Source organism: Pongo pygmaeus, chromosome 19 (genome assembly GCF_028885625.2).
Source record: "Pongo pygmaeus isolate AG05252 chromosome 19, NHGRI_mPonPyg2-v2.0_pri, whole genome shotgun sequence".
NCBI lineage: Eukaryota > Metazoa > Chordata > Mammalia > Primates > Hominidae > Pongo > Pongo pygmaeus.
The window spans coordinates 31,379,156-31,403,766 of NC_072392.2; the positions used below are offsets into that span (position 1 = coordinate 31,379,156).

General features: G+C 49.1%; 1 protein-coding gene across 1 annotated transcript in view; it reads right to left on the reverse strand.

The window, feature by feature from the left end:
* The window catches only part of LOC129017992 (tensin-3-like), a 129,609-nt gene that overhangs the window by 50,316 nt on the left and 54,682 nt on the right, over positions 1-24,611 (reverse strand). Inside the window, exon 4 of the mRNA XM_063656000.1 lies at positions 23,417-23,455. Within this exon, the coding sequence (XP_063512070.1) occupies positions 23,417-23,455 (39 nt within the window). The remainder of the gene's footprint in view (positions 1-23,416; positions 23,456-24,611) is intronic.

The following is a 24,611-nucleotide window of genomic DNA, read 5'->3' on the forward strand; positions in this document are numbered from 1 at the left end:
TGTCCCTGTTGGCATGCTCTTACCACAGCCTTCAACACCCAAATAAGAGAAAGGGAAAAGGGGGGCCCAGGTAGAATCTGTGGTTAAGGTTAAACCTGCAGAAGGTAAGCCTGCAAAGACCGCCCTGTTCCAGGCTGCTTTTTTTTTTTTTCTTTTTTTTTTGAGTCAAGCTCTCACTGTCGCCCAGGCTGGAGTACAGTGGCGTGATCACGGCTGACTGCAGCCTCTCAGTGACTTCTTGGGCTCAAGTGATCATCCCACCTCATCCTCCCAAGAAGCTGGAACTACATGCATGTATCACCAAATACGGCTAATTTTTGTATTTTTTTTGTAGAGATGGGGGTCTCGCCATGTTGTCCAGGCTGCTCTGACGCTCAAGCAATCCACTGGCCTCAGTCTCCCAGAGTGCTGGGATCACAGGCGTGAGCTTCCGTGCCCGGCCAGACTGCTCTTTAGAAGCATTTTCCTTCTACAGGTCCTGGAGCTCATCCTGGCCATGTGACAAACTGGCCCCATGGACTCAATGAGGTCACTAAACTCCCTTTCTCTTCTGGTAAAATGACAGCTGTGGATCAAACACTTGGAGGTCATCCCAGCCCTGGACTCCCTGAGTCAGTGAGTGAAAAGGGAGGAGAGGCATTCCTCAGATAAAGAATTAGATGCACTGCCTGGAGGGTCATTCTGGTTCCACATATGTTTGTTTGTTTGTTTTGAGATGGAGTCTCGCTCTGTTGCCCAGGACAGAGCACTTCCTAGTGTGTCACACGCAGTGGGTGAGAGCAGACTAAGCGGCAGGAAGGCAAAAACACCTCTTTTGGGAGAAAGCAGCCTAGCCTCATGGCAAAGCACACAGGCTCCACATCAGGCAGTCTGGGTCCAAGTTAAGGGTCCACCGCTTGGCACCTGCAGCCTTAGGAAAGGTCCTCCACTCGCCTCAGCCTCATCTCCCTCCTCTTGCCAGGACTGTGTGCTCATGTCCAGATCTCACCTTGGAGTTAGCAATCCACGCATGGCACACTAGGGCAAACCTGCTTTTCACAGTGGCCCTATGGCACATGGTCCTGCAGTGACCCTACAGTTCTCGGTCCCAATGTGCCCTCCTGCAGGGCGCCATCCTGCAGTGCGCTATCCTAGCACACCCTAGGCTTCACCCTAAAGACCCTACCCTAAAGCCTCATCTCATCCCACAGCGCCCCACCCCACCACGTGCCATTTGCCAAGACCAGCGGACAACTCTAGAACATGTGGTGATGCTCGCTCTAGTATCTCTATGAGAACCATGCTTTCCACTGTGAACTGTGGCTTCTTGCTCAGGAGGACAGACCTGATCAGAAGGAAGACCTGAGCTTCAAAGAGTCTTTCTGCACATCTGGGAGCAGACCGAGGGAAGAGCCAAGCAAATCCACCTAACGAAGGCAGAGAAGACAGCAGGAGGCCGGGGGCCCTGGCGGAAGGAGGCGAGGCCGTGGACTGCTGGGACTGAAAAGGCCACTGGAGATTCCCCAAGGCCACTGCCAAAGCACATTTCCAGAGCAGCCAACCCTGGAGCTGCTCCCTTGGCTGTCACATCAACACCATGGCCACCACCCGGGCAGGAGTAAGCACACTCACCAGAAAGCCAGCAGCCTCCTCTGCACTCACCCATGTGGGGCATGCAGAGGGGGAGCACAGGGAGGAGGGAAGAGTGAAAGACACAGGCCCCATTCCCTCTGCAACAAAGCTTCCTTGAAGTCCACGACGTCCCAGGGAGACATGGGATCCTCCCCAGGCGGGATGGGATTCCAGTTGGTTTGATGTTTGTCTCCACAGGTGAGGATCTGGGAGCCCCCACCTGACAGGAAGGTTAATTTCGAGACAAGCTTGTAATCAATGAGAGCCCAACTCTGGTGGGGATTTGATTTTTTTTTTTTTTTTTTTTTTTTGAGACAGAGTCTCACTCTGCCACCCAGGCTGGAATGGAGTGGCACAATCTCAGCTCACTGCAACCTCCACCTCCTGGGTTCAAGCGATTGTCCTGCTTCAGCCTCCCTAGTAGCTAGGATTATAAGCACCCACCATCACACCTGGATAAATTTTGTATTTTTAGTAGAGACAGGGTTTCACCATGTTGGCCAGGCTGCTCTTGAAGTCCTGACCTCAGGCAATCCACCCACCTCGGCTTCCAATGCTGGGATTACAGGCGTGAGCCACCGTACCCAGCCAGAATTTGGTTCTTTTTTAACCTGTGTCCTTCGACTGCTTGTTTGAACAAATCAAAAGTTTCCAAAACCTCACAGTATAGTAATGAAATCTGGCATCAGACAGACCTGGGTGTGAGTCCCACACCACCTGCCAGCTACAGAATCTTGGGCCAGGGCACTCATGAGCCTCAGTGACCCCATCTGTGGAGCGGGATAATGATGTCTGCCTTGTCAGGCTGTTCATAGAATAAAGACAAAAAAGTCCAATGCCTGCCTGAGACTAACAAGCTAGCCTTGCTCACTGCAGATTGTCCCTGAGCCTTGCACTGTATGTTGCCGATGCATCCAGTTAAACTGTACAGAATCTCCATTGCCCAGGGAAGTCACTGCTCGACGTTCAGCACTGTGCACCTGGCATGGGTGCGTATCCTGCAGGTGGAAGGCAGTCCGAAGAGTAGAGCTCAGCTGCAGCAAACCAAGCCTGTGTCATGCAATTAATGCTAGTGCGGCATTTCAAATGGAGTATCCTTCACTGACGTCCCATTGCCATGGGGTGAAAGGCAGGTGCTCAGCCTGGTCCTCAGAGCCCTGGGTGAGCCAGCCCCTGCCTCCTCGTGTGCCTCCCTCACTCCCTGTCCCTACCTTACCCGCTCTGCTTCCTCCTGCCCCAGGTTCTTTGCACATACCACACACAGTTTAGAATGCTCCTCATCATGTATCCCAGTTTTACCTGGTTAACTCCTGTGATTTCTCAAAGCACTTGGCTCAGATGGCAACTTCCAGCAAAGCATAATCTGATCTCCCTACCCGACCTGAGTCGGGATGCCATTAATATATTCTTTCTACTTTGGTCTCCTTTTTGTTTTGTTTTTTTTTTTGTTTGTTTTTTTGTTTGTTTGTTTGAGACAGGGTCTCACTCTGTTGCCCAGGCTGGAGTGCAGTGGGGTGATCTTGGCTCACTGCAACCTCCATCTGCCGGGTTCAAGTGATTCTCCTGCCTCAGCCTCCAGTAGTTGGGATTACAGGTGCCTGCCACCACACCTGGCTAATTTTTGTATTTTTAGTAGAGATGGGGTTTCACCATGTTGGCCAGGCTGGTCTTGAACTCCTGACCTCAGGTGATCTGCCCTCCTCGGCCTCCCAAAGTGTTGGGATTACAGGCGTGAGCCACCACGTCCAGCCCTGGTCTACTTTATTGTGTCGACCACAACTACAAGAAAACAACTAACTGTGAATTGTCGTCTGAGCTCTACAGCCCCCTCCCATGCAGATCCAGCAGAGGCACTGGCAGTCTAGCTCCCAGAGGTATCTCTAGCCTCTCGGGTGGCACTCTGCACGCAATAGCCACCCAGCACAGCAGTCTGTAGAATGAAGAAAGGAAGAAATGAACCACTAATCCCAAAGTGGCTGTGGAGTCATCTGGCCATCTGAAGAGGCATGAGGATGCTGTTGTTAGATTTCAATAACAGACAGCTAGTTAGCTTTAGTTTTGGGTTAACAAAAATAAATGTACCCACTGACTTTAACAGCCTTATCTAAAAGAAGAGTAGGATGAAAAGCAGTGACATCTGCTCCTTCCCAAGGTTATAACATGGAATAACTGGGGCCTATTTAGGAAGACAGTGCCCACAGAATAGCAATGTGGTTAAGTATCAGCTTGACAGCTGGGTAAAAGCTAATATTGTGACTTGGATACACATGACTATAAACTACGGATTTTTCTCACCCACTGAGCTGAACTCAGTATCCTGTGCCTACTCAAGTACTGAAAACGGTAATACATATTTTTTAAGTGCTTTCTCATGTAATTCCCCAAGACTACCCTTTAAGAAGCAGTCCCCTTAGCATCTCTGCCTCCCTAAGACCCAAGACCCTGGAGTGGAGGTGACCATCCCTCTTCCCAGGGGGGCTCTGACCACTGGCAGAAAGCAGGTCTCCACTATCTGCCAGGCCTCTAGCTACAGCCCAGGCTGGCCAAAGAAGCAGTGACTAGCACTGGCCCTCGCTCCTGCTTACCCACGGGCCAATATGGGTGCAGGGCAGTGCCAGGATCCTTGAGCCAGGGTCGGTTAAACATGGCACCCCGTTCCCTGCCTCTCCTTGTCCTCACTGGCTTTTGGTGAAGAGGAAAGAAAAGAAGCCCTTGGCAGGGCATGGTGGCTCACACCTGTAATCCCAGCACTTTGAGAGGCCAAGGCAGGGGATCACAAGGTCAGGAGTTCAAGACCAGCCTGGCCAACGTGGTGAAACCCAGTCTCTACTAAAAATACAAAAATTAGCCAGGTGTGGTGGTAGGTGCCTGTAAACCCAGCTACTTGGGAGACTGAGGCAGGAGGATTGTTTGAACCCGGGAGGAGGAGGTTGCAATGAGCTGAGATCGTGCCATTGCACTCCAGCCTGAGACGCTGTCTGAAAAAAAAGAAAAAGAAGCCCTTTTATGGACGTCATGTTAGGAATCCCAGCAAGGCCTAAGCCTGCAGTGAGAATATCAGCTCCCCTGGTTGTCCCCAGGGCCTGTGCGCTGCTCCTAGCAGCCTCACCCGCCCTGAAAACTAGCAATGTAAACAGCTCTGTAAAAAGAAACAAAAGGCCAGGGACAGTGGCTCACGTCTGTAATCCCAGCACTTTGGGAGGTGGAGGCAAGTGGATCACTTGAGGCCAGGAGTTCAAGACCAACCTGGCCAACATGGCGAAATCCTGTCTCTACTAAAAATACAAAAAATTAGCCAGGCGTGGTGGTATGTGGCTGTAGTCCCAGTTACTCCGGAGGCTAAGGCAGGAAAATCGCTCAAACCCAGGAGGTGGAGATTGCAGTGAGCCGAGATGGTGCCACTGAACTCCAGCTTGGGCAACAGAGCGAGACTCCATCTCCAACAAATAAATAAATCAAAAGAAACAAAAGCAACGGACAAATCCGCAAGGAAGCAGGACTATGAAGGGCATGGTGACGAGAGACACAGATCACAGCTGCCGGGCTATGTGTGAGGTGGGGACAATTAAACAGGTTGGGCTGAGACACCTCTGCACATTCTGTTTTTGTTTCACCAAGCAAATGGAGAATAAATACATGTAAAATCTTTTTCAAAGGCAACAACCTGAACAACATTCAGTTGGCAAATTTCAAGGCATTTATTTGTTCATCCTTCATTGATTCCTCCACCATCCAGCACATACGATTTGGGGGTTTAGCGCACACTCTTTGGAATACTAATGCCTGGGTAGGCAGCCAGCTCTACTGCTCGAGTAAGCCATCTGATCTTGGGAATTTACTTGCCCTCTGTGTGACTCAGTTTCCTCATCTGGAAAAGGGAGACAGAAACAGCATTCTTGGAAGGATTAAATAAGGAAACATAAACATAGGGCTTAGAACAGTGCCTGGCCAGTAATAAGTGCCAAAGAAATATTAGCTACTTATTCCATTATCTTATTTCTGTGTCTGGCCTGTGTGAGGCCCAGGAAATGCACTTTATCCACAAGTGCATTGTGGGATCCCCCTTAGATCACAAAACTAACTGTGACCACAATGCCCATTTAACAGTAGGAGAAACAATGCTCAGAGAGGGTAAGTGATTTTCCCAAAGCCACAGGGTTAATAAGACATTTTTTCCCTTCCAGAACAAGAATACCAGGAACCAATTAATTATCAGGATTGCCCAACTTGATTTTCTGCTTAATGCTTTTAAACATAAGCAGCAATCATTAAGAACTGCCAGAGAAAGTACACCCCATGGAGGGTGGGAAACTAAAATAAAGTAATCTTGTCATTTTACCTTCACATTCAACTATGAGAAACAACAGACTAAGATTGTATCTCTATTTATTTGTAACCAAATAGTCACAGGATCCTGCCTCCCTGGCCAGGAGCTCAGGCTGGTTTGGAACCATATGGAAAGAGGCATCTCAGGAAGACTGGCAGCAGGGAGAGGTAAGCAACGCTCGGGGAGGACACAGAGATGTCAGCATTTCCAAAGAAGTCGGAAGCTCCCCTTTGCTCTTCTCACAGATAAGTTTCCCAAGAAGGGGCAGATGGGGCGGACGGTTCTTAGGACACAAGATCCCACCGAACATCTGCAGCATTGAAGTGAAAGGGGAAAAATGACTTGGAAATGCCCCTTCACTGCAAAGCAGCCAGTACCGGAGGCCACAGAGGAGGGTGGCCAGGGACAGACAAAGTGCCCAGTGCCAGCCCAGCCAAGAGGCGGCACCTGGGGAGTTGGGAACTTACTGTGCTGGGCCTGGGCAGGGACCACCGGCCAGGGCTGCTTTTCCCTTCCAGAAACAGCTCCTCCTACGTTTCGCTCCTTCCCCTGCTTTAGTCAAGCACACCCCTCTTCATGTTAATGTCTCGGCAGCTCTGGGCATAAAGGAGGCAGCTGGAATAGCCCACCAGGTGGGAGAGCCTGGTGAGTGTGGGAATCCCCAGGACCACAGCCAGGAGCAGCTGGCAGGTGTGCCCGGCCCCACGGTGAGCATGCAGGCACGGAGCTCACAGGACAATGTCCGCCCGGGGCTGAGGGCCAGCCTGCCAAGGGCCTGAGGGACAGGAACAAGAACAGCACTCTCCGGGAGAACCCTCTGACCAGGAAGCTGAGTGGCTGTGCCTTCCTGGGGACTAGCCACTAGGGAGAACCGCCTCTCAAAAGTTCCCCCAGGAAAAACAAAACCTACTTCGAGTTGCTGAGAGGGCAGGTTACTCACCTCTGTATCCCAGGTAACAGATGCCTGATGCCCACTGGCCTTCCTCCCTCCCTCTTTCCTTCCTCTCCCCCAACCCCATTCTCTCCTTTACCACTTCCTTCCTTAGTTTGTTTTTGCTCCACTTCATTCCAAATAGAATTTGAGATGACTCATCGAATGAATTGAACATAATTAAATAGTTTTTAAAATAAAAACCAAACCAATAAACAAGCACAAAAACAGGGTTAAAGACAGAGTGGCCGGGCCAGAGAGAAGGAAAGGTATGCAGCGAAACCTCAATTATGGGAATGAGGCACCAGACAGGTTCTGAGTTACAAAACGGGAGATGGAGGCTGGATACACGGCAGATCTTGGTGACATAGAGTCCCAGACCTGCCTGAGGAGGGCTTATTACCTCACTTAGCACTCAGAGCTAAGAGGAAGCGTGGCCAGCCCAGGCCATGTCGTGTCCTCAGCTGTTAGACTCACCCAGGCAGCTGTTTAAACTGATCTCACTGATCTCATGACTACATGGTCAGTCACGTCCCTTTAACTGAGGGAGATTTGTGTGTGCTTTTTTGTAACATCTTACATGCACTTACATTCTTTTATTTTTATCAGTTATTTCATAACGAAAACATTTCTTCACATAGAAAAGTGGACCAAGGGAGGGGAGGTGGGGAGGGCCTCATTGGGCCCCCAGCATAACCCTATCAGTGGGCAGGGTGTTCTGGGGGCGCCCGTTCCACTGGAAACCACGTGGTGTCTCCTTCCAGGCTGAACACAAATGGGGGGCCCCAGTTTATAACTAGCCAGGGGTGCACTGCTCAGACCAGGCTCAGCTCCACAGGGCAGCCTGTGCTTCCTGCCACCTGCCCACCATTTGGCAGGGGCAGACAGAGCAGTGACAGCAGGGGGTCAAAATAGGACCACCTGTCCCTTTACTGGCCACAGTCCTCAGACCCGGAGACACTAAACAGGACTTTAACTCCTCCGAGCAAACGAGTTGACCACACCCCCAGCCTCCCAGGATCTCTGTGGGGACTAAGAAGATGCCTCAAGGCACCAAGCCCAAGCCAGCAGCACTCATCATCAGCCCTGGGGGAGAGAGGAGGGTTGCATGTGTTGTTTCCAGTCCCACTCCCGCATTTTACAATGGAGGAAAGGTCATGGAGAGGGGCTGCTCTGGGGGGCAACAGCTGGGCAGGGTGTGGCACCCTGAGGACAGGCCAGTTTATTCCTTACTTCATGGTGACAGAAAACAGGCAGAGCCCTAGAGAGCCAGCTCTCCCAAAGTACCCCCAATGGGAGTGTCCTCAACCGCAGGCAGCGGCCAGCCAGGCAGAGCCAGGCAAGGGGCTCCCATCCATAGGCGAGAAAGTCAGCAAGGGAGGCCTGGGAGGGAAGTGCCTTCTCTAGAAGGTGACAACATTGTTAATGAGCCCGTGTTAATGTCAGTCATCTCGGGAGTCTGAAAGTGCCCTGCAGCAGGTGGGAGGGGTTATGTATGCTGAGTCCACTCTGGAGAGTGCCCTGCAGAGCTGTGTTCTGTCCTGTTAGATGTCCCACCCAAACTCACACAGATCCCCCTGCAGAGAGCCTGGAAACCAGCCCCTCAGGGCACAGCACAGGCATCCCATGGACAGCCCCACCAAACCCCCAGCATACAGACACCTGGTCCTGTCCACATGGGACGTCGGCGGTGCTGAGGGGGGCAAGACCCACAGATGCTGGCCACCATGGGCCACAGAGATAGGTCCCTGGCCCTGCAGCCAGCTGGTTCTATACAATAGCTCAATGTTTGCAAGGCTGAGGGAAGGGCCTAATTCACCCACCCCAGCCTGGCAAACTCTGATGGGCAAAGGGGCTGCCCAGAGAATGCTGAGAGGATCACCCCAACTCAGGCCAGGACCATACCTGCCTCCACACCCAGAAGGGCACAGTAGGGCTTTTGCTTTAGAATGAAGAGCTAACGAATTGCACTGACACTGACAGAGCAGCCTTAATCTGGAGTTTATCCTGCAATAATCAGATTCATATGGATAACCCGGGAAAGAACAAGCAGAGAGGGCTCTGAGCAGCCCTGCTTCCCTTTCATATCCACGAATGCAAACACGTATTTGCAGGAGGGCCAGCCCATTTCAGGCACTGCAGGGAGAATGCAGGTGTGACAGAAGGGAAAGACCAGGATGGACTGAAAACTGAATGGATGAGAATCCTGTCCTGGAGGTGCTGGATAAGTACACATTTAAGACCCCATAAAGGAGAGAGAAGGCAGTGCCAGAGGTGGCGGTGATGGGCACCTGGGAGAGGAAGAGCTCGTCTCCAGCTCTAGAAACCATGGCCACTTTGCAGATCCATCAGGGCAGCTCTTGGGATAGGCCAGGATGGCTAGAAAGCAACTGATACAAAGTGAGCGCCTGTGGCAGAGGCGGGGCAGGAGGAGCAAATTCCTTCAGAGGACAGAGTCTGGGCAGAGAAATGGAGACACACTGCATGTAGTGGGTGGGGGCAGCCAGGAGTGACACACACCATGCTCACAGGATGCATGAGAAAGAGGCTTAAGTCCGGGCTCAAGGAGCCCAAATGCCAGGTGATAAATCCATGACGATGAAAGGTGTCAGAAGTTTCTGCATAGGGGAGTGACACAATCCCAATGTTTTTAACAAGGTTTAGTGGTAGCAGCAGCAAGATTAATATAAGGGGAACACTGGGCAGTGACGAGATAGGTGGAAATGTCAGGCCCAAGAGCAGACAGCTGCTGACCTGGACCTCATCTGTTAGTGGCATCAGGAGTGGCTCCAGCAGGCTCCAGGAGCCCAGGGTGCACTTCCCAGACATCAGGTTGGAGGTTGAAATCAGCAATGGGGGGAGTATTTATACCAAAGAAATCAGCAAACACTGCCGACCGAGCTTTTACCTGGAAAGCCTCTATTAAACATTCACCAGCAACCCCCTGATATTCGTCCTCTAGAAGCCTCAGATTCCCTACCTGGGGAATGGGGGTGGAAATGGCACATAATGCAGAGTTCTAGGAAGATCAAGCAAGGTGAGCATGCAAAATGCTTAATACTGTGCCTGGAACACCACACATGCTCGACACGTGCCAGCTTTTACTACTATGTTACATCATTACTATTGGGGCAGTCAATGGAGGCCAGGAGGGCATCCATTCAGGATGTGAGAAGGAAGACAAGGCCAACAGAACCAGGTCCCCTGAAGCTGAGGAGGTAAATGATGCTGAGACAGCAACAGGGAACGTGCAAGGACCAGCACGTACAGGTGCAGGCCTGGCAAGCACACACAAAACACAGCCCATGAGACATTCACTGCCCCACACCTGCTGCTCACCTCAGCCAACTCCCTCCACATCTGGAGCTCCAAGAGTGAGAACCAACTGGGCAACAACAGGTCCCCATTCCTTAAGGATGCTTTCAGCTCTTCTTCCTCGAGTGTTTCTCAGCCCTTTTGAAGGTTATGAGTATTAGTGAATGACATTAACAAGACTGTCTTCCAAGGACTCTCATTGTGTAGGACAATTCAGTATCATAGTAACTTCCTCCCTACCTTACCCCTTTCTTTTAAGAAAATGATAACCTCTCTTTATAAATGTCTTTTAAAATATTCAATGTGGGCTCAATTCTTCCCATATCATTCTCCCTGGAGGTGTGCTGGTAAAGGGGAGGGGAAGGGAGGGGAGGGGAGGGGAGGGGAGAGGCAACCACCTCGATGTATCCTCTGTCCATTCCTGTGGTATAAACACTCCCGCCGTGATTCATTCTAAGCTAGCTGGGTAATTCCCCTGAAGACGGAGTGGGGATGTGTGAGTGATCTTACTCAATTCCTCACTAAAATGTTCTCTTTCTACAGGTGTGGAAATGATGTCCTTGATATCTAATTGACCTGTCCAAGGTCATCTGGTTAGTCAGCAGAAGCCACATATGGCCAGGATCAGTGCTCTAGGCCAGGGCCTACAGCTCCTCCCCACTTCCACACACATGTCATGGATAGGCAACCTATCTCAGAGACAGGCCCTTGTCACTCCGAATAGCTTCAACAGCCTCCAAGAGGCCACTCCTCCTAATCACTCTCCCTTTCATCTTCCCACTTTCTCCACTAAATTAACTTCGTTACCACTTCTGAAACCCAAGCTATCAAAAACCCATCACGACCATGGTTTCCTGCCACTCAAGCACCTAGAATGCTGCCTATTTCTATAGAGCTCCAAATCAGTCCCCTCCAACCACTACACACTATGGTGCCCTCCATCCATCCTCCGCCATCCGCAGAGCGTATTACAGTTGAAGGACCATGGGAAAGGACTTGGAGGCAGGGAGCCCGACTCAAATCCTAGCTCTGCCCTACAGACAGGGTACTCCGGATAGTCAGTGAGCCCTGTCGCCTCAGTGTCCTCATCTGTAAAAAGGGGGACAATGACAGGGACCCAGCACTATCCTGAGGTGCACCCTGCACTTGTTCCTAGCAGCTCACAAGCAGAAGCTTGAGTCTATCAGGAGACTCTGGGAAGAGGACATAGTCTGAGGCACCAAAAAGGAAGTATATCTGCTCAGGTCAATTCTAAAATCTATTGAGACAATATGTCTCATGCCAAAATAATGTCAATATGCCACATACATGAAGTTTACACTACACAGAAACATGGGTCATCTTACTCAATTTCTTACAGGTGAGGAAATAATGTCCTTGGTATCTAACTGGCCCGTCCAAGGTCATCTGGTTAGTCAGCTAAGGCCACATCTGCCCAGGATCAGTGTTCTAGGCCAAGGCCCACGGCTCCTCCCAACTCCCACACACAGGCCATGGGACAGTCACCTGGGGCTCTGCCAAACGGCAGCTTCACTAGCTGAGCACAGGGCATCCATTTCCCTTTTAAAGACGGGGACAGATGTGTCCTCTAACCTCTGAGGCTTCCATCTGGAAGTGCCTCATGAGTCAGTGGCTCACGTTTAGAACGGCTGTGCCTCCTGGATGCCCCAGGCTTTTTTCCCCCTCATTTCTATCTCAGAGAGATTAGATGTCCTGTACAAATTGGATCTGAAAATGATAATATAATAAAATGTAATATAAAACAAGATGAAATAAAATCAGGCTGCGCTGGGATGACCTGTGAAAAATGGGGCTGCTCCAGCCGCCTCCTGTGAGCAGAAGCCAACCGCAGACGAAGCCTTCTGCGTGAGGAACAAGCAGTCCCTTCCCGCAGATTCAAGCTTGCAGCTTGGGAGTCAGACCCCAGGCATGCAGGCCCCAGGCCATCTGAGGAGCCTGTGTAGACCCCTGTGACTGAAGAGCAGGGCCTCACTGCCCTTGAGAGGCTAGCTCTGAGAACCAGCTTTTTAAATAACAAGTACCACCTGCTTTCATTCTTATGATAAAAGTTACTTTGTTACAGAAAATTTAGAAAGTAGACATATACAAAAAGAAGCAGACAGAATCAGCCTCTCCCTCCCTCCCATACCCCAAGATAACCAACTTTAGCCAAATAGGATGGACCCCTAAATAAGTATGGGCGACTTTCTTCCGCCCATACTTATTTAAAAGCCAAATGGTGCTTTATGTCCATATCACTATATTTTCTTCTGCACTGCAATTTTTAACAGCGGCATAGTACTCAATTGTCCAGATGGAACCGAATCCCCCTTTAACAGCATGTTTTTTGGTCTCCAATTTCCCACTCTTATGAATGAGGCTATGAGAAACATTCTATAGTTTAAAATGTTAACATCCTTAGTGGCTGCCTCGGGATAAACACCCAGAGATGCCATGTGCCTTGGGGTCCACATCGCTAGGACTTCCTCTAGAAAGTGCTGTGACTTCCAGGACCACATGCATCATCCTAGAGAAGAGGAAACATACAAAACATGAAACCCATTCCATCTTTTTCTATTTAAGCATATTTTATCCCCTTTCCAAAAAAGAAACTATCTTGTCAAAGGTAAAGGGACTTGAAGTGTCTGGATAGTTATGAAACCAGTGTCCCACAGAACAGAGCAGAGCAGAAAACGGCACCTCCAACCCTCTCTGCAAGCACCTTCATCCCCTCCCAGGTCAGTCTCAGGCCCCAAGTGGACTATGCCACTGGAGTGTCCTAGAATGTAAATTCCCCCACAAGAGAACCACGGCAGGCCTCCACATCCCCACACAGGGCCCAGTGCCTGGTGCATCAGAGGTTCCCCAGGACATAAATATTTATAAACTGATTGATTAATGAAGGAGGGGCAGTGGAAGAGAGGACTCATCTGTTCCATAATCAAGACCATAACTTCAAGTTTATGATTTATTACCCACCATATCTGGCAAAGGTAGCACCGTCCTCCTCCCCATTGGAGACTGACAAAATGCCTGGTGTCATCTGTTAATGAATGAAATGCATTCCCACAAACATCCATATGTTGAAGTCCTAGCGCCCAGGACCTCAGAGGGTGACAGTTTGGAAACAGGATCTTTAAAGAAACGATTAAGTTAAAATGACACCATTAGGGTGGCCCTAATCCAGTATGAGTGGTGTCTTTATAAAAAGAAGAGATTATCCTGGCTAACGCGGTGAAACCCCGTCTCTACTAAAAATACAAAAAATTAGCCGTGCATGGTGGTGGGCGCCTGTAGTCCCAGCTACTCGGGAGGCTGAGGCAGGAGAATGGTGTGAACCTGGGAGGCGGAGCTTGCAGTGAGCCAAGATCGCACCACTGCACTCCAGCCCGAGTGACAGAACGAGAGTCCGTCTCAAAAAAAAAAAAAAAGAAGAGGAGATTAGGACACAGACACACATAGAGGGGCAGCCATGTGAGGGCACAGGGAGAAAATAGCCACCTACAAGCCAATGAGAAAGCTCTCAGGAGAATCCAACCCTGCAGACACCCTCATTTCAGCCTTACAGCCTCCAGGACTGAGGGTGATAACCGCCCATTGCTGCAGCCACCCCACACGGTGGTGCTTTGTCTTGGCAGCCTAAGCTGACTAAGACGCCATCTGAAAGCTCTGAGATGTCTGGTGGGTGTTTGGGAAATGCTGCTGCCAGGAGCAACCTTCAGCTCCCAGGATGGGCAGGTGGCCTGGAGATGCTCACCTGCCACCCTGCGCTCCCCTCACTTCACGCTCTCTCGGCAGGAAGCCAGGCTGACTGTGAACAGCAGCAATAAAGCAAGGAGTGGCGTAAGGTGTGGGGCCGGAATGGCCCCTAGCCACACGTGGAAACATTGCCTCCTCCTTCTGAATGTGTTAAATAAAAGGGAGAGGCAGTGGGGAAAACAATCCAGTAAGTTAAACTGGTTAACGTAACTAGGAAGATTGGACAATTTGATGGACGTGCCAAAATATTGAAGGAGGAGGAACAGCAGGAGCATCAAGACACAAGATATCCAACTACTTTCGGCGCTTCCTCTACCTAGTAACTTCCAATAAAGCTGAAGGAGGATGTGCTCTAAACCAGAGAGGTTTTATGTGCATCATATAACTTAATATTACAGATCTATAGATCCCGCCATGAGAAAATAAGTTTATTGAGCAATTAACTTCAAAATTTATTTTCCAGCTGTTAGAATGTGTCCAGCCTCACTGAAAATGCTGGAGTTGAAAAAAAACGGGAAAGAGAATATTCCCGCCTTTGGGAAGCTTACGGTGAGATGAGGGCACACAGGCAGGTGTAAACATAAGACAGTGAGCCCTGCATTAAGTGCTGTATGTCGAGAAATAAGTACATTGGAAGCTGAACCTGGCTGAGCAAAGCCACATTCACGTGTGAGTCTTTTCTGCTTACTGCTTAGAATGAAACTGCATGTTGCCCTCCAAGAACCACATAAATGAGGTCACTCCAAAACCACCTCTACAGGCTTCCCACCAGCCATGGATCTGCTGTCTCCCTGTTCGTTCTGTGAGACAATATGGAATGCATGGCCTGAGCCAGCTGGCTGGGCTCCACAATGGAGCACTAGAGAATTGGCTGTCCCCGCTCCCACTGAGGGGCTCAGTCAGCCAAGACTCTAGCAGTGCAGAAGTAGGAACTAGATGAAGACCGAAGGGGCCCAGGGCCTTCCTCATCACCCCTGTCCAGGAACATCATTATTACTACTGAGGAGCCGGGCACTGCATGCCCACTGCATGCCTGGAGCCAGCAGGCTGGGCTCTGCAGTCCCGCACTGTGTTTCTTCTGTCAACTCAAAAGCTGACCAAATGACCACTGCGTCTGCTCCCAACCCTACAAATGCCGGTTGTACCAGTTATTGTAATTGCAGAGTTTAATAAAATACTGCAGAAATCAATGAAATGTGAGCAAAAAAGGATTTGTTACTGCTGCAAACACTGAGGTTTTTGAGAGCCTGGCGTGAGGCAGTCAGTAAAACTCATCAAGTTTCTGTAAGGCAGCTGGGGCAGAGTCCAGAGGATTTCTATGCTCCGATTATTCCTAAGTATCTTTAAGCTTTCTTACACTCTGAGGAACCCCAAATGGGAAATTTCAATGGCTCATTGTAGATGTACACTATGTAAAAACAGGACAGGGAACCCCAGACCCTGGAGAGAACTCAAAGACAGGGTGGGATGGTACGTCAAAGACAGGTGGCTACTTTTACCGGTTTTCAGACACAATGGAATGCTAAAGTGAAAAGTTCAGGATTCTGCAAGTTAACTGATATTTCAGTTCAATAATCACTTATAAATTCTGATCCCTTTAAATGAGAGGTTCTGCCTGGATGTGAAGCCAAATGCATAGTAAGTGACATGCAAGCAGCAATTACCCTCCTCTTTGCCCCTGTATTAATACCAGTAACGATCATTGTCACAGCAAGTTATTCCACATCCACTCTATTCCTGACATAATGCAACATGATTTGCTTGTATTCTCTCTCCATCCTTGTAGCAGCCTGCTGAGCAAGGAACCCTTATCATCCCCACTTTCAAACAGGCATAAGCCACTGCACCTGGCCGAGGTTATGTGTTGATCAGTTGGTGAAAACACTGTGACTAGAGCTCGCAGGACCCTACCCTTTATTTCTCCTGGAGACAGAAGCTCAGTGTTGGCTAAATCAGTGTTTGCAGCAACTTTATCGAACACGACTACCACCAATAATGAGAATCTACTGTAATTGATTAGGTATTGACTAGGGGTCCATAGTAAGACAGCCCCATTGTCAGGTTGTCACTTCATCTAGTTCAAACCCAGGACCAGGCTTGGCCACCTGAGGCCATTTGCAGCGAGGGGAGTGCTAGGACACAGGCCAGGTCTGTCTTAGCTTTCACTCCACCACGAGAGACCACCGACTTTCCTACCTCCCTAGAACTCCACAGCCAAGAATAGTTAGCCCTCTGCCCTGATTCCTCCCCACTGTGCCTCTCTTCTCCCTGCCTCTCCAGTTTGTAAGCAAATTGCCTATCATAGGTTCACAGAAGGCGGCCAGAAAGTGGGCTTGGATCTGTTCTCTCAGATAGTAAGCTCAGGGAAAGAACCATTAAGTGAAAACCTGACAGTGGGGCTGTCCTACTATGGACCCTAATCAATTACAGTTGATTTTCGTTATTGCAGGTAGTCGTGTTCTATAAAGTCGTTGCAAACACTGATTTGACCAACACTGAGCTTCTGTCTCTAGGAGAAATACAGGGTTAGGGTCCTTCGAGCTCTAGTCACAGCATTTTCACCAACCGATTCAACGCGTAACCTTGGCCGGGTGCAGTGGCTCACACCTGTAATCTCAGCACTTTGAGAGGCCTAGGCGGGTGGATCACCTGAGGTCAGGAGTTCCAGACCAGCCTGGCCAATGTGGTGAAACCTCGTCTCTACTAAAAATTGAAAAATTGTCGGGAGTGGTCGTGCATGCCTGTAATCCCAGTTACTCGGGAAGCTGGGGCATGAGAATTGCTTGAACCTGGGAGGCAGAGGTTGCAGTGAACAGAGATCATGCCACAGCACTCTGGCCTGAGTGACAAAGAGAGACCCTAATTTAATAAATACTGTGGATTCATTAACATGAAACTCTCAGCCATTGGTGCTGTAACTCACACCTGAAGGAAGGACTGTCTAACACATGTGCTTTCTCCAGCAGGCACAGGACAGTCCTCTTGTGCTTAGGGACAATGGACATCACATCAGCAATGCACTTGCATTTTAAACAGCATAATCAACAACAGAAGCACAAAAAAGGGGGAAATGTGGCACTAAATAGACTGTGGAAAGGATGCCTGTCTGCAGTACGAGTTCAAACAAGGAAGAGTTTTGCTTTTTCAGTGTCAGACGGGAACATGCAGGTGGACAACCCGAATTTTGAGTCTTTTTGCTCATGTCTTCAAATGATCACAAAATTGTCCTTGGTATTGATTTTGAGGTTACAAATAAATTGTATCCAGGAGGCTAATTTGCAAATATGGAATCCACAAGCAATGAAAATCAACTATAATTTAATCTTTAAATTTGTAGATTTAAAATTGCTAGAAACTTGCCAGTTTCTAATTCTAATGCCCCTACTTAATACACTGTTACTCTAACATTATTAAAAGGGCCATAATCACAGCCTAGTCCACCCATAATTTTTATCTACCTGACTCTACTTCTTTATTCTTAGGATGCCTCATGCTGCTACAGAAAGCAAAGCCTTCGAGGAATCCTTCCTCCTGACAAGGAAGCTCCAGGGTGGCAAGTTCATGCTGCGGATGCCTTCTAAAGACGTGCATTTCTCTTCCAGATTTATGTTCCCTACCTGAGGACCTCTATTGATTTGGCAATGCCTTGCCTTGAGAAGCTTAAAGTATTTTCTAGGCAAACACATTGAGGAATCTGGCATCAGAATATTTTCTGGAGCACGTATGACAGAAGCCAATAGTCATCTGCCCGGGATGGAAAGGAGAAAGGCATCAGAGAATGCAAGTTTCCCAGATGGAAGGAAATCATAAACGTCAGGTCACCCAAACCCCAGAGGCTTCCGAGTTCTCAGTAACCCTATGCCCCGAGCACCCTCAACACCTCCAGGATTGCTCAAGGTGGTCCCGGGTGGCAGCCCCACCCCAGCAAGTCATCTCCTAGAACAGGCTGAACAAACTTCAGCTTGCATCAGAACCAGCAGGAGGGCACATTAGGAGAGAGATTTAGGGATCGTATCCCAGAATTTCTGATTCAACAGGTCTGAGTGGGCACAAAGAGTTTGTATTTCTAAATTCCCAGGTTTATGTTGATGCTGCTGGTCTTAGATGACACTCTGTGATCCACTGACCTAAAATATTTGTACATCAGTGTGGTTTATACTAACGACCTTGTCACCACGTACAATGCGGGCTACATTACTGCATCCTCTGCCATCATTCGCACTCAGTCTCCCAATCACCCTAAGAAGGAATACGGCAACATAACTTCCAGCCACTTCTTAAATGGCACCAATGGTGGGGAGCTCAGGACCTCATACAAGTCCAAGTCCATGTTTAACTCCCCTAATTTTCCAAAGTGCTTCGCTCTCTTGAATCACAATCTGTGCTCACTGGATGCCTGCGCCTTGGCCCTATTTCCTTCCATGCACAAAACCTATCAAGGCTGATCTCCCCGGTGAGTGAGTTGTACGATTTTCCCAGGGGAAAAAAAGTAAAAATGTACCTGGCTAGTGTGAAACAACCCTTTATTCAGAATGATTTCTTTAGAGGCTTTACAAAGCAAGTGTTACTATTTTACAAAGCAGCCTGTGAACTCTGCGCCATGTGTCGACAAACCCAGTGGGTTTTCAGTGAAACATTTCATCAAATAAGACACATTGTAGCACTGCTGAGGGGATATCACCCAGATGTCAACGGCTCAATGCCACACACGAGACTTGTGGGAAAGTCATAAGCCATTAGGTCATGGAAGTTAACTGCAAGATGGGGAAAGGACGCTGGCTTGGAAAACATTGGTGTGTCATGTGATAAAAACAGTGACCAGCCAGCCTGAGCTCTGTGCCTGAACACATCATCTGCGCCCTGCACAATGCTCCTGTGAAGTAGAGACATATGGATCAGGAGCCCCAGGTCCCACCACTTTGTTTCCAGTCACCAACTTGTCCCCAGATGAACTGCATCCATACACCAACACCCCCCACCCAACTGTGCCACTTAAAGCTAACCCTAGATATCACATCACTTCATCCATAAATATCTCAGTACATATCTTTAAAAGTCAAGCCGGGCACAATGGCTCATGTCTGTAATCCCAGCACTTTGGGAGGCTGAGGTGGGAGGATCACCTGAGGTCAGGAGTTCGAGACAAGCCTGGCCAACATGGAGAAACCCCATCTCTACTAAAAATACAAAACTAGCTGGGTGTGGTGGTGCATGCCTGTAATCCCAGCTACTCAGGAGGCTGAGGCAGGAGAATCGCTTGAACCCAAGAGGCGGAGGTTGCTGTGAGCCGAGATCACACCATTGCCCTCCAGCCTGGGCAACAAGAGCGAAACTCCACCTAAAAATAAATAAATAAATAAATAATAATTTAAAAAAAATGAAAGTCAAGAACATTTTAAAATGTAGAACAAACTGCCAGAATTGTGAAGAATAATTCCTTAAAATATCTAATTCATGTTCAAATTTCTCTGCCATAAGTGTTTTGGGGTTGTCTGGATTTATTTTTATAGTCTAAGTTATAGTCTGAATAAAGTCTTACGATGTTTATTTAATATGTCACTTCAGTTCCTTTCTTTTTTATTTTGATACGGAGTCTCTGTCGCCCAGGCTGGAGTGCAGTGGTACAATCTCAGCTCACTGCAATCTCTGCCTCCTGGGTTCAAGCCATTCTCCTGCCTCAGTCTCCCAAGTAGCTGGGATCACAGACGCGCACCACCAAGACCAGCTAATTTTTGTATTTTTAGTAGAGACGGGGTTTCACCATGTTGGCCAGGCTGGTCTCCTGACCTCAAATGATCCACCTGCCTCGGCCTCCCAAAGTGCTGGGATTACAGGCGTGAGCCACAGCACCCGACCCAGTTCCTTTTTCTTTCTCCTCTTTTTGCAATGTATTTGAAAAAGACTGGGGTTGTTTCTACACAGTAGAATTCCCTCTGCCCTGGATTTCGCTGAGCCCTGCAGTACGGCTTCACAGATGTCCTGGCCCCTGGACTTCCTGTCAGTTGCAGATGGATCTGAGGCTGGGTCTGATTCTGGTTTGATTCTGGTGAGGACTTGGCTAGGGTGAGGACTCAGCCGTGTACTTCCTGCAAGGAGGCTTACAACCCTATGACCCGTGGTCTAACTCCCCTTTTGTGATAGTGCAGGTTACAGAGGACCAGAGCCTAGAGCCAGACAGTCATTTATTAGGAGTTTGGAAAGGGCACTATGTTAACCCTATCACATTTTCAAGGTTTATTAGCTGGAATTCCTCTTTCAATACAACTTTCCCTCTTCCTTTATTTGGAAACTCCAAAGAACAGTTCCCAAAGGTTAAATGCTCTATTGCTTCTCTTTATTTACCAAATCAGAATGAGTTGGTTCCCTAGCATCCCCCAAAGGTAACTAACTAGTGAGTGCTGTGGTGATGACCGTGGTAATGGTGGTGATGATGGTGGTGGTGATGGTGTAAGTAGTACTTTTGAAAGTCTGTTGCATACGTTAGAAAATTACATATGTGTCCAAAGTACAAAGCTAACAGCTATTACAACCTGGATGCAAGCACAGCCTGCCCCTGTGAAGTCCCTCATCTTCCATGACCCCAGGTTCTCTTCAAATTCTATAATTTCTGGAAAGACAGGCCATGGGGCTACCCCGGGGCCTGAGGGCCAGAGGGCCAGAGAGGACGGGATGGGGAGTGCTAGTGGTCGTCATGCTGGGAAACGAAGTGTTAGTTAAATAGAGAAAAACTTCCCACTAAAGCAGAAAATACTCATCCAATTAAACATGTTTCTCCTTATTCTTTCTTTACAATTGAGCTTCCAAATATGACAAGGTTTCCAGGAGGACTTTTTTTTAATTTTTTAACAAAAATTGTTTCCTGATACTCTCGGGAAAGTGCACAAAAGAAACTTGTTATGAGTTTCTTGTTATGAGAATGAGACAATTATCACAGCAGCTATGAGGACCAGGAGCCCATGAAGTTTCAGATTTTGAAGCCAACAGTTGCCCTGATGCTGGCAGACTGACACCCAGACTTGAGTCCCCAGCAACACACAGTATGAGTCAAGTTTCTGCCCAAAAAGCTCAAGATGCCTTCAGTGACCTGAGGAAACCGCCATGGCACCTGCTTCTCTAAAACAGGACAATTGAGCCACAGGAGACCACAGATTCATAGCCAAGCAACCCCCATATTTGAAGATAAGAAAACAGGTTAGAAAACAAGGCCATATATAACGGGAGAGGCCTGAGCCTAGACCTTGGCTCCTGGACCAAGTCAGCTCCCTCCCACAGCACGCTGGCTGTCCCGCAAGTGGATGTAGGTTGGAGATGTTGTTGTGTGTGGTTTTCTACATGAGTATCCCTTTTGCAGGTAAAATACACTCAGGTAATATAAATAATGCACCAATCAAATGCCTCCTCTGACCTGGAATCTGTAATGCCTCCTTGTCACATGCCAACTTCTCTCCAACTGCAGACATTTAAAAAAAAAAATCAGCACTTTGAGAGGCTGAGGCAGGCAGATCACTTGAGATCAGGAGTTCAAGACCAGCCTGGCTAACACAGTGAAACCCCATCTTTACTAAAAATACAAAAATTAGGCCGGGCATGGTGGCTCACACTTGTAATCCCAGCACTTTAGGAGTTAGGCAGAATTACCTGAGGTCAGGAGTTTGAGACCAGCCTGGCCAACATGATGAAACCCCGTCTCTACTAAAAATACAAAAATCATCCAGGCGTGGTGGCACATGCATATAATCCCAGTTACTCAGCCCCTGGCTCCTGGGGCCTATGACAAGCCTGAGGAAATCAGTCACAAACCGCAGCCTGTCAAAACCAACTACAAACACATGCCCCCAAGTCCCCCCACGCCCCCTACTCCTCCACCCCCTTGTCGGCGGTGAGTGCCACAGAAGGAATGGAGTGAGAGTGGACCACAGGCCTGGGGACACGGCTGAGGCCAGCAAGGACGGCCAGGCAGGCGCCCGCCCCGGATGGCCTCAGCTCTTGATGCTGCAACATGTTTCTCACAGTTTGTCAATATTTTAGGTTTCTGGGTGAGATTTTTTTTTAAAGTTCCTATGACCTCAAATGCATACTTTGCTCTTCCATAAGCAAAGAGACCACACCACACGACAGCATTAAAAGGAGCATAATAAGGGCACCCCACCTGTGGCCAGGCTTCTGTGACAGGCCTGACCCCGTAGTCCCTCTTCTCTCATCTGCAGCTAGGTTAGAGAGCACCTCTATGGCCATCGCATAAAGGAGAAAACCGAGGCTCAGCTGGGCAGGGGCGAGGGCATGGCCCGGCCACTCAAGTGATGAGGTTAGAGAGCCACCCCCACACCCACTGGGTAAAGGAGGAAACCAAGGCTCAGGTGGGCAGGGGGCAAGGGCATGGCCCAGCCACTGGAGCCAGGATCTGATCTTGACTTCATCAAAGCAGGGAAGCTGCCACACGGGCGCCGCTGGCCGAGCCTAGGGAAGGATGTCCTACTGCACCACAAGATAGAGCCAGTTAGCCAGTTCCATGTCTGGAGGCCACCAGGCTCACAACCCAGAAAGACTGCCAAATCTCCGGCAGAACACCCCAGATTCTGTGTATGGTGAAGCTAGGGGGAGTCAAGGGCAGAAAGCCCTGCCCTACTTGAGAAGTACAGGGAACAACACACCTGACAGATGCCCAGGAGGAACCACAGGGTGCACCTGTTTCCTTACCCCACCGGGGAGGCCCAGACCTGCACACACTTCCCCAGCAGCAAGAGGCAGCTTCCCATTTGCCTCCCAGGGAGTCACTTCTGACTTGCAGTGAGAGAAGAGGGTCCTGTGTCCTGCTGTCTAGGCACAGTGAGCCTTTCAGTTATCCTGCAAGCTGCTAATAAGCCCTCAGAAACAAAGCTTCACCCACTCAGCTCCAAAGGGTGGAAGCAAAGAAAACACCAGGAGGTACCACGACCTTCCAAGGAGCTGCATTTGAAAAGCAGACAGCAATTTAAATTTGCCTAATCACAAGCCAAAGAGAAAGTGCTATTGTGTTTACCTTCAATCTGATTTGAACACACACACACACCCAGTATTTGTCAGAGCTGGATGTCAGTCTACAAACCACTGCACTACATTGTCCACAGCCACCTGGCGACCCAGGCACCCTCACTGTCCAGGTTTTTATCACTAAGACAACAGACTTGTGCTGTCTTCACTTTATAGCCAAGGAAAGTCGGCTCAGGGAGATTCGCCCCGAAGGTAACTATTACTGATAGAAAGGCAGCTCCCGCAAAGGCGCAGCGGATCCTCTTCTCTAAAAAACCATGCAAATGGCCAGTGCAGCATGGTCAAAGGTCCTCAGAGAGAGCCTTGTGAATGCAAGCTACGGGTCAAAGGGAGGGCATGGATCTTAGAGGAAGCTAAAAGATCCCCAAAGAGGGCGCAGCTTCAAGAAAGGACTTAGTCCCACAGGATGGAACAATGGAGCCAAAGAAATGCAAAGGGCTTACCTGTTCCAGTTGGACTTGCACACCGCAGGGAATCACCACCTTTCAAAGAGAGAAGAAACAGATAAGCAAATGGATTCTCCAGGAAAAAATTAGCATAATAATCAAGCCAGGCTCCCAAAGGCATGAAACTGTCTCTAACCTCACTCTGGCCACAAAGCTGTAGCAGATCAAGACTGACAAGATTTAGGGTTAAGAGAGTCCAGAGTTTTGTTCACTTTTGGAAAGTCCCTGTCCTTTTTGCTAATGTCATGGAAACCATGGGGCCTCCCCTTCCAGAAAAATGCAAATCACGCATAGATACAAAATTTAGCCCCCACTTTCACAAAGAACTGGTAGACCTCAAGGATGGAAACCTCTGAGTTGGTCTGTGCTTGGGGAGCTTGGGAGCAGGGCCCAGAGAAGGAGGTGGAAGGCTCTGCCTGGTGGTCTTCAAGCCCCCACTTCTCCCATCCTCACCCAGGGGCATGCATTCTCTACACAAGGGGCCACCTTTTCTAGAACTATTTCTACAAGTAGAACTGAAGAGTCTGAATGTGGCAATGTCAACGTGGTTATTCCATTCCGCACAAGAGACGGGGAGAGGAGACTTTGACTCCACCATAGTCTCTGAAGACCGAGAGCTCCCTGGGAAAGACAAAGAAAGTAACGAAGGCGAGGCGGTTCAAACACAGTCAGGAGAGGCAGTTAGTAACAGGCACAGGGAGCCACCAGTCCTGCAGGGCAAAGACCTCACCTTGGGCAGGATCTCCACCACTTACTAGCCACAAGACCTTGGCCTTTAATCTCTCTGTGCCTCAGTTTCCACATCTGAAAACTGCAGGTAACAACAGTGCATTCCAGGCAGGTTCACGGTGAGAATTAAGAGATGGCACGTGAGGAGCTCAGAAGAGTGGCACAGGTCAAGGGCTAAGGGAGCCAGACAGGCATTGCGCTGCTCTGGGGGGCCGCTCAGGAGCCAGGCGCCAGCAAACAGGATTCAGTTCCTGGTGAGTGACCTCACTCCTTAGCTTTCTTCTGGCACTACCCCCTCCAGATCCCTGGCACCTGCCTTCTCATAGAGTTGTCTGAAAATGTGCAAAGGAAGGAGAATCGTAGAGAATCTCAGAGATCTGACTAATTGTACTTGTGGTTTGGGGTGGGCGGCGGCGTTACCTTGGCCCTTACCAGGACAACTATTTATAGCCTCTTGCTTATC